At 43.8% G+C, this 10,357-nt stretch overlaps 2 protein-coding genes across 2 annotated transcripts; both read left to right on the top strand.

Moving 5' to 3' along the window:
* Positions 1-226: 226 nt before the first annotated feature.
* Positions 227-5,580, top strand: pef1 (penta-EF-hand domain containing 1). The gene is made up of 5 exons (XM_056411456.1): positions 227-304; positions 1,121-1,445; positions 2,819-2,974; positions 3,446-3,589; positions 4,507-5,580. Exons 1-5 carry the CDS (start codon positions 284-286, stop codon positions 4,734-4,736), a joined length of 876 nt encoding a protein of 291 aa, XP_056267431.1. The 5' UTR covers positions 227-283; the 3' UTR covers positions 4,737-5,580.
* Positions 5,581-8,018: 2,438 nt separating this feature from the next.
* On the top strand, positions 8,019-10,119 carry smim12 (small integral membrane protein 12). The gene is made up of 2 exons (XM_056411680.1): positions 8,019-8,125; positions 9,256-10,119. The coding sequence occupies exon 2, from the start codon at positions 9,284-9,286 to the stop codon at positions 9,554-9,556; it is 273 nt and encodes a 90-aa protein (XP_056267655.1). The 5' UTR covers positions 8,019-8,125; positions 9,256-9,283; the 3' UTR covers positions 9,557-10,119.
* Positions 10,120-10,357: the final 238 nt, after the last annotated feature.

The raw sequence follows: 10,357 nt of genomic DNA on the forward strand, positions 1-10,357 counted from the left end.
TTGTAGAAGTCAAAACTCAAACAGACTTCCAGTAAACCCAGTATACATTACAAAACGACATAGTTAGTGACTAACTCGATAAACATCTGGTTCTATTCATGAGAGCGACGGTGATTCATACACGTTTGCTCCACAGTCATCACTTTTCCACTCTGCCGTCCAATCAGAAGCAGGAGACGCGGGCGCGGTTGTGACGGACCCGGAAATGCACCAATAGCTGGCGACCCTGAGCCGGGACGGCGCTGCGTCTGTATCCGCCTTCACGGCTGCAAGTCTGTCAGAAATGAGTTTCCACTACGGCCAGGTATCGAAATTCTGCATTTTGTGTTTTGTCTATGTTAATTACCACAACATGTGTATATTGTTTAATAACTGTAATATCTGTTGTAATACCTTAATATGACGTAACTAGTGTTTTAGGGCACAAAAAACCCGAGTGACGTCAACGTTAGCCATTCGTTGGTTTGCGGTAACAGTTTAGTAAACAATGTAAACTGTTGCCGCTGCTTGACGTTCAGTAGCTTTACGTTGCGCCGGGTTTCTGTGAACGTCATATTGCAGTTAGACTGAAACAATATGTTAGTGAACGTTAGCTGTGTCAGTATATTACCAACCTGTATTGTTTAGTCCGTGTGTTTCCTCGTAGTTCTCTCAGCACAATACCACTACAGCTTGTACTGGTACCTGGTGTAAGAAGTATTCAGTAAAGGGGACAATGGATCTTAATAATACAAGTATTAGTGCTGTATGGAGGATGTGTAATGTTCAGAAATAGGCTAGGAATGGGCCGCTCCAGAGTTTTCTAGGCTTTTAATAGGATATATTAACCAGATCATTAGCATTAATAATAATAATTATCTGTTCAATATATCCTATTCAGATTATTATTAATTATAATCTGTAAATTGCAATAACACTTTGAATTGAGATATCTTAACATTCTGTATTCCGGTACACGATAACAATGAATTATATTTGATCAACGAATTACATTATTTTTTTATTTTTTTGAAAGAAGAAATATATATATATATATATATATATATATATAGTTTAAGTAGCTCCATCCCGCCACACACAGCTGGTTTATTGCTTGTACCTGTCCCGCCCATCGCTGTAGGGCTATCCCGGAGGAGGGCACCGACCACCGGCAGCTCAATACGGGGGAGGCAGTGGTCCTTACGGGCCGACACCCTCAGCTCCGTACGGAGGCGCACAGCATCAACAAGGGGGTCCTTATGCTCCTTATGGAGCTGCTCCAGGTCAAGGAGGGCAGTATGGGCAACGACCAGGGGGTGCCCCCGCCGGGCATTATGCAGGTTACGGAGGACAGCCTCATGGAGGGCAGCCTCATGGAGGGCAGCCTCATGGAGGACAGCCTCATGGAGGACAGCCTCATGGAGGACAGCCTCATGGAGGACATTACGGACACCATGCTCCTGCAGGTAACTACGGGCCGGGACTGGGGAGGCTTCTGGTGCACCGCTGCACCGAACCGACATATTCGGAACATGAGGAGACTGCAGATTTCCCTGTCTTCATTGTCTCTCACTCGTTTTCTCCCTCTCTCTCTCTCCCTCCCTCTCTGGTGGGATGATGAATAGGAAACGATTTACGTTCCCAGAAAAGTAATGTAGAGACAGGGTTCAGTTTGTGTCCCTCAGCAGGATTACGAGGCTGGAGTGATGACTCCGGCAATTCTGAGTGAGGGCTAAACGGAGTAAGAGACAGATGGGTAAAGAGTGTGTTGTGTGGGTCTATGTGTGTGTGTGAATACACTGTTTCCTGTCGCATCTCAGCCCAAGTCGGGACCTAAAAGCCTAAGTTGCTATCACTCCCCACAGGGACAGAATCCTTCAGGGTTTGGCCTTCAGTGTCACCTGTCCCACTATCCACATTCATTTTCCTGACATTCAGCCCTGCCTCCACTCCTTCCCTAGCCTCATGCCATATTTTCTCATCCATGCACTCAGGTAATGTCTTCTTGCCCGACACTATCTCCCTCTTATGCGGGTCTTTTCCTCACATTTGACTCTGAGGCTATCTTTTTTTTTCTCCTTTTCACAACATGTGCCTTGTGAAACACTGAGCATGTGTAACTACGGTTGGGCAGCATACACGGGTACAGTTGGGAAACCAAACTGGTTGGGCAACCGACTATACCAGTCTGATGAATTGCGGCCATTAATTCATAATAAATTAAGCTGTTTTTTTTCCTTGGAATCCCTGGAAGATTATAAAGTATTTTAATGAGATGAAGGAGATAGTTGAATTATTAGATATTATTTAGGCTGTCGCAAACCAGAATTTAAAACTCAATAAAATGTATTGTTTATATAAGCTCTCACTACTGTAATGTTATTTTTGTTTCAATAGTACCGCATACATTATATATGAATCTCGTGAGGCATATCATCCCACGTTAAAGTCAATAAGCACCCTGCTGTTGATCAAATCAGTGCCTTCCAAACTCCAAAGGTAAAAGATTGCACAGATGTATTATTATTCATGCTGTTAGAGAGCTGGCTCGGTATCAACTGTTCCTTCATCTAAAGAGATAAATAGTTGTTTTGCATCTGAACGAGGCAGCCGCTCCTTTGTCCTCACTCTTTTACCATCCCCCACCCCTACCACACACACACACACACACACACACACACACACACACAGAGAGAGAGAGATGATGGGAAAGACATACTGATAGCAGGAAAACAACAAGAGCACGCTGAGAAAACAATCTTGTATTGATGGGCATCTTCAAAGTCATCGTGGGCCTCCGGGTCTCTCTTAACCCGACTCTGATTCTGCGTCTCTGTAGCTAACATCCCCCCCGGTGTGAACCAAGAGGCGTTCCAGTGGTTCCACACCGTGGACACCGACCGCAGCGGCTTCATCAACCTCAAGGAGCTGAAGCAGGCCCTCGTCAACTCCAACTGGTCTGCCTTCAACGACGAGACCTGCCTCATGATGATCAGTGAGTCGTACCGTCGCGGGCGAGCGAAACGCTTTTGCTTTGATCGTGTCTCTTGAGTGTTCAAGTGAAACTTTCAGAGAAGTTATTTCGGAGAAATAAATGGATAAAGGAGCGGCGGGAGAAGTAAAGTAGGCTAGTTTTCTTCGAGTGCGGCGCTCTAAAGTTCACACATTTCTCCACAGATTTCTTGGAGAGGTCTAGGCAGCCAAGAGGAGTCGGCCTAAAAGTCACGCGTTGCTCTTGGCTCATGTTAGTTGCACTTGTATCCCGACATTCCAGTTGTGTTTGTCAGGCGGTGACTGATATCCTCCACTGTCATAACGAGAATTGTGTGCCGCTTTTAAATAACACAAGGAGACAATTCATGATGATGGACAAACGGCATGCCCAAAGAGCTTTTTGAAAGAGGAACGGAAGTGCGATCGAAGAAAGCCGTCTCCTCGAGTATCGTTTGCTTTGTGTTCCCTACAGACATGTTTGACAAGACGCGGTCCGGTCGAATGGACATGTTTGGCTTCTCGGCACTGTGGGAGTTCATGCAGCGGTGGAGAGCTCTCTTTCAGCAATACGACAGAGACCGCTCCGGCTGCATCAGCGGCGCGGAGCTACACCAAGGTAGCCCCCGTGTGTGTGTGTGTGTGTGTGTGTGTGTGTGTGTAAAGGTGCGTTCACACCAAAAGCGAAACTATTTTTCGCGTCGCCCCAAAACGCGTGAGTTTACTCGCTCGACCGTTCGCCGTGTTCTCACCATAAACGTCGAGACGCTCCGCGAGGGGCGGGGCTTATCTCCGTGTCTCGTCTCCGTAACGACCGTTATCATCTCCTCCATCCACCAGAATAACTCACCACTAGTTCTGCTTTATATTTGTCGTGGACGTCCCACACACTAACGCCCTCGTGTTTGGGTTCATGACATCACCCGTAGGCTCACTCCGCTCGGTCACTTTCACCGATGAAGTTACGGTTACGTCTGAAAGACTTCCGCCTCCAGCGCCACGAGAGCGGAACTCAAGAGCCGATTGGCTCGAGTTGCGAGATGACCGCCTCAAAGTTGAAATATTTCAACTCGGGGCGAAAATTGCGCCGCTGGAAATGTGTCGCCCACATCGCGTCGCCCCAAACCCGCCGCCCGGAAAAATATTGCGTCTATCGCAGCCACAAGCGTCTGTACGTTGACTTTTAATGAGATTCAGTCGCCCGAAAAAATAGTTTTGCTTTTGGTGTGAACGCACCTTTCGAATCAGAATCAGAAACAGTTTTATTGCCAGGAATGTTTACACAAACGAGGAATTTTTTTGGCGGAAGGTGCAACATTTAGATATGACAAAACAACAAACAACGCGCACAGCAGACAGTAACTAAAAGATAAGATAAGATAAAGATAAAGATAAAGATTTAGACGCAATGAACTGGGAGTTGGGATCCTTTTGTCGACAAATATGACAATTGTATGTGTTTTTCATCTCACACCAGCATTGTTTACATAATTCTGCTTTTCAATGAACTCCCACCCTGTCCGTCTGTTCCTCTAGCCCTCGCTCAGATGGGCTACAACCTGAGTCAACAGTTTTCCGAGACGCTGGTGCGACGCTTCGCCGTGCCCGGCGCGCGACCCGGCCTCCAGCTGGACCGCTTCATCCAGGTGTGCACCCAGCTCCAGACCATGACGCAGGTCTTCCGAGAGAAAGACACGACCATGACGGGCAACATCCGCCTTAACTATGAGGATTTCCTCTCCGGGGCCATCACCAAGCTCATGTGAGCCATCGGTCCACCGGCAAGCCCTCTGCACTGTGGATTCATCGTATCATTCCATGTTCAGGTCCTATTTTGCTGGGTTTTCAATGCTCTGCCATAAGTGCCTCCACCTGTACGTGTACAGTATATCAGCCAGAACGTGGCTTGTTGCTGTCAGGAAGTAAAGCATTACATCATGCATTCGGTCAAAGATCATTGGCTGTTGAAAAGGCAGCTAAAGCTTTTACTGGATGGCTTGACTTTCACCAGGTGCAAGTGTGAAAGTGATCGTGTCAAAGGTGACTGATGCCATAGAACCCCAGATATATGTTTGACCATAAACTGCAAAAGAGTCTTTGTTTGATTTACTGAATGTTGACCCGACAACATTCACACCTGATGAATTTTCTCATTTGCTCATTCCCGTGCCATTAAGATGACATCAGGAATATTCAGCAGGGTGTTTCCGTACAATGGTTGCACATTGTATTGAACATTGCTTTATAATGTGTCGTGCATAATTAGCCAAAATCAAGCCATTTTTTCTAATATTTTGATTCTTCTCTGACATGTTGCTGTGTAACAAAGTGAGGAGAAAAAAATAATGTATTATAGCTTTCTGCTACTTTGCACTCCTTTTAAGCCAATATCAACCATAAATAATAATGCAAAATTATCCATGGTAAAAAAAGACCCAAAGGTATAACAAATTGTCCTTATTATGTTTTCCGCTTCCCCATCGATGAAATGGATCTTCAGTGTTTGTTGGGCCAGTACTCTAAGAGGTAAAACACTCCACTGAGGTGGTCTGAAATCCCAGAGCATCATGGTTCTTAATGCCAAAACAAATAAATGTTTTTTCTATCATGTTTTGATGTAATGTATTCATATTCTTCTTCACGCAAATGAAAAAATACAGTTCCGACACTTTAAAGAAGCTGCATACTGTAGCGTTTAATCCGCATCAAAAGGGAAAGTTAGCATGACAGATATGGCACATTTCTATTTCTATGTTATTGTTTTTATCCTCTGGAGATAAATCACTTCGAAATTGCATTTTTTTTTTATCCAGCAGAAGTGCAGTGGAAAACAGCAGACTTGGCGAGTATCCAGACCCGACTCGTCACCTCTGCCCTAAAAATGTCCTAAATGAGAAATTAATTTCTCCTTTGTCCGGCAGATTGAGAAATAGTGCCCGTCTTCCTCTTCCACACCTGGCGCTTCTTTCCCTCACCATCTGTTACTCTGCTTCATCCCTGTCTGTGTCGAGAGTCCTCCTCCTGCTCCTCCTGCTCCTCCTTGTCTCTTTCCAAATCAGAGGCAATCCATCAAACTCTTGTGCATCTTTTTAGGTCATATCTCACATCCACCTGGTCCTTGCCCCTCGGCCTCCATCTTAATATAAGGCTAAACTTGGCTGTCTGTCACATTCTCCCTGCCATTTGACGCATCACCTGAATGTGGACGTGGTTAAGTGTCTGGACCGCTGGCAAACTATTGAGTTGAGAGATTTACACGTGTGACCGAAGGCTTCAGCCCACAGAGAGCATTGCAGCAGCCCTTTCTTCTGGCATATGTGATTCAGCAGTGATTTAACCTCAGGCCTGATTGTCATTTCCTAAGAATTTTCAACCACTGACCATTCCTGACATTTTGTAATTACCTTGGGCGAAGAGCAGGTCTGTGGGGCTGCAGTTAGTGAAGATGCTGCACTCCACTCTGTCAGCCCCAGTTTGTGATTAGGAGTGATCAAATGGTTGTATTTTATACATGAAGCTCTTGGCTACTTCAGCTCATTCACTAATACGCTGAAACTGATCAAATAATCCTGGCACTTCTAATGTTGCTGGTAAAACAAAACTGGCACAAGTAATGTTGTTTTACCCGCAGGGGATGAATGATATTTCACTTTATCAAATGCCAGTTTTTGCACTTATAAGATGGACAGCAGAGAGGGAGGAACTGCTTAGAAGAAGAATGTTGATGCGTGAATCATAATAACCCACATAGAATCCCATGAATCACAATAATATCAGCAGTCTTTAGAAGTAATGTCAACAAAAACATTTTTTTAAACTTCCTCCCTCTGCACAAATGTCCAAATGACCAAAGCGGTCATCCACGGTTCCGACTCATTGTCGCTCCACGGCGGGCTGCATTCCTATCGCTATAGATCAGCCCTGTGGCCTGTGACCTGTGGCCGGCACGCTGCATGGCATTGTGTTATGCGAAACTTTTGGTTCTGCAAGCTGAAATATCAGTGTCATCGATTATATGGAGCCTTACAAAGGACATTTACAGTAGCATATTTTCTCCCCACTGATAGTCAATGCTGCGATTTACGGTTTCCTGCTCGGTGGCTGAAACATACACAATATCTCTGCATCCTTTATAAGCAGTTAAAGTAAACAGAAGCAAAACTCCTCAAACTGTTTGAGGTTTTCTCGTTGTCCTAGCCTCTAAAAAGTGTCCGTCTTCACATGTCAAACTGTGCTTTTAAACTGAAAGAAAACTTATCATGACACTTGAGGGGTTTGTCACCCAAGAGGGGATGTCCACGCCTTGTTTGTGTATGACACAATACTGCTGACAGATCTGTCAGCCTTTCATGGGAAATCCTTGAGAGAAGGATTTTTGTCATTTTTATGGCTTCCAGGAAGGGAAAACAATGCATGTTATGTCAGGGCACAGCTCCCTTAGACTGTAAAGACATAAAGCACACAAGGTTCTGTAATTATTAAGCATGTATTAGGTCTAATGCTTAATGGGACATCATTAAATAAAATGTAATTTATTGTTGAGGGGATATTGTTGTTTAAATTGTAAAAACATGCCTTATTTTATAAACGTTATAATACTGTTTTAATCACATATTGTGTAACCCTATTAGTGGATCACTGACTTATAGATCTTACATTTAATTTAAGTATTTTAAGATAAGATAAGATAAGATCATCCTTTATTAGTCCCACAGTCGGGAAATTTCAGGATCACAGCAGCGGTGCACGTTAGAGCATTAATAAAAATAAAACACAATAACAATACTAAATACTAAACTAAAACACTAAATATACAAGGGGAAAACAGAGTAAAGTGTTGAGTAAGTTATATTGTTGGATATAAAGTGTAGCCTCGTCATGTACAATGTATATGTACCAACTCCCAGCAGTATAAGTAGTATAAGAAGTGAGTTGATTCCCTTTGTGTGTCAACAAATAACGTAAATACATGTATTGGCCTTCCTCATCTCAACGCAGTGTCCTACTATCGCCGATAGGAGGCGCTAAAACACCGAGGAAAATACGTTGCCGCAAAGCGAGGCTCGTCAGCCAATGAAACTTCACCAGGAAGGTTACGGATCGTGACCCGGATGTTGCGTATGTCCGCAGCTGCGCCAACGTGCGCACGATAAAGGTGAGTGGAGACAAACGAACTATTGCCTTTTCAAAACAACACAACAAATGAAGACAAACATCTCGCGGTCCGGTTTCTAGCACATGGTTTAGCTTCGGAAGGCCTTTCCCTGGATTGTAACGTCACTTGTCACTTATATTTCTCGTTAGCCCGCTGTGACCTAGACGGTTACAACCCGATTCATAATATGACTTTCGTGCAGTAACTCGACATGTATCGATGCACATGACAAAATAAACTACAATGAAACATACATGCATATTTTTAATAGGCTTTGATAAGTTCCTCTACGGTTATTGGTTTAGTCGAAGGCATGCCAAACTCCATTTAAAATGTCATTTCTCAGTTACAACTAAACCGTACGGGAGTCTTGCCCCTTCTGAAGCTAGGATAACCACTTATCACTTCGAGTCGGAAGCAACGCACAAACGAAATTATTTATCGTATAATTTGAAGTTGTAAATATGTAACCATGCTAGTAACCATGCTAGTTAGTTGCATTCACGTTGATGTAGCCAGCCGGGCTAACGATATGCTGGCGTTGCCATCAAGCGGAGTGTTTGTCATCTCTTTACGTTAAATAAACTGTCGTAAACCATACAGACGTAAAAATTCTGGAGTGTGTTGCTAGTTTTGTGTTGGAGCTCAAACGAGATGAGGAGGACAGATGGGCCTTCGTGTCTCACGTCTCCTGACGTATGATCAACTGGTTAATGTTGCCCAACACAAATTATACATGCATGTGTGGATACAGCGTCAGTTAATTATGTGTATGTCTAATGAAGACTGTTTGATTGATGTGACTAGCTTTGGTTTGATTATTTAAAACGTAAAGAATATATAAAGGTTATCACTTTTTCTCTTATGATTTGAAACGTGTTGGAACAAAAACTTATTGAGTAATATAGTAATACTTTCATGTTGGTTTTCCATCAGTTACATGTTGGCAATAGTAGCTACATAATTGATGCATGAATAGCTCTTCATTTTGATATACGATAACATTGTCATCAATCGTTAATGTTAGCTCGAAAGCACTTACAACGTAATTTATAATAATTTATAATAACAAATATTGTATCCTCATGCAGCAACGTCATGTATTCTCATGTCATTGTGTCCTCATGCAGCACCCAGAAGCCAAGGAGCAGCGCAGTCATGTGGCCTCTAATTTGGATGGCGGCGCGGACCTACGGCCCCTACGTCACCTTCCCTGTGGCCTTCGTGGTGGGGGCAGTGGGCTACCACCTGGAGTGGTTCATCAGGGGGACCCCAAAACCCCGAGAGGTGAAGAGCATCCTGGAGATGAGGGAGGACAGGAAGCTGCAAGAGCAAGAGGGTACGGACAGCACCCAGGTGCTTAGCCTGAAAGAGAAACTGGAGTTCACGCCGAGAGCCGCCCTGAACAGGAACCGACCCGAGAAGAGCTAACCCGGGTTGCTGTGAGGGACGCGCACTGACCGGCAGGAGTGCATTGGGGGCCACGGGGTGACACAGAGGGAGAAAACACCTAAGATACTATGATTAAAACGCTGTAAACGTTTGAACAGATGACGGGGTTTGGTGTGAATCTGTTTTATGTACAGTTGTGTTATTCCTCCACACATGTGTTGTGTCTCTGCTGTTAAAATCACACACAAATAATGCATGAGATGTCAAAGATGCAAATAATATTCATGTGCCAAGCCAGTTAAAAAAGTTCTTCTCCTTTTAATCATATCTGGGTTTTGTGAACATAAAGGCGACGGAAGAGAGGCGAGACGGGTCTTTGTTGGAGTTCGTTTTTTTATCTTGTGTAACCGTTTGATGGTATGTGACAAAAAAAGCCAACAGCGTGGGAGGTCTCTCAGGAGGTTTAAGCTGCTTAAAGTCCTATTAGCTGGAAAATATACACAATGCTTTTATTTTAGAAAGTCTGGATGATTTTGCACATCGATCATTATAATTGTGTTGACCGAAGGAAAAATGAATAAAGGTATGTGTGTTTGCTGAAAGTGCTCCGATCCTTATTTATCACCAGGTCCTGATACTGATTTATTATTATTTTTTTATAGTTATTTAAAAAATGTTTTGAATGTTTGTCACTTTAGATCCGAACAAATATCTGATCCCACTTTGGTTATGAAACAGGACTGCTGCCAAGGATAGGAAGTAACTTCAAAGTCGAAGGAAGGAAATAATGACTGCCGATTCTGCTTCAATAAGGCAATTATTTTCCAGGGAAGGTGCGAG

Source organism: Pseudoliparis swirei, chromosome 1 (assembly GCF_029220125.1).
Source record: "Pseudoliparis swirei isolate HS2019 ecotype Mariana Trench chromosome 1, NWPU_hadal_v1, whole genome shotgun sequence".
Lineage (NCBI taxonomy): Eukaryota > Metazoa > Chordata > Actinopteri > Perciformes > Liparidae > Pseudoliparis > Pseudoliparis swirei.

Coding starts and splice junctions, on each gene's coding strand:
- pef1 (XM_056411456.1), top strand. CDS start 284: ATGAGTTTCCACTACGGCCAG. Junction 1,446..2,818: donor CGGACACCATGCTCCTGCAG/GTAACTACGGGC, acceptor GCGTCTCTGTAG/CTAACATCCCCCCCGGTGTG. Junction 2,975..3,445: donor GACCTGCCTCATGATGATCA/GTGAGTCGTACC, acceptor TGTTCCCTACAG/ACATGTTTGACAAGACGCGG.
- smim12 (XM_056411680.1), top strand. CDS start 9,284: ATGTGGCCTCTAATTTGGATGGCGGCGCGGACCTACGGCCCCTACGTC.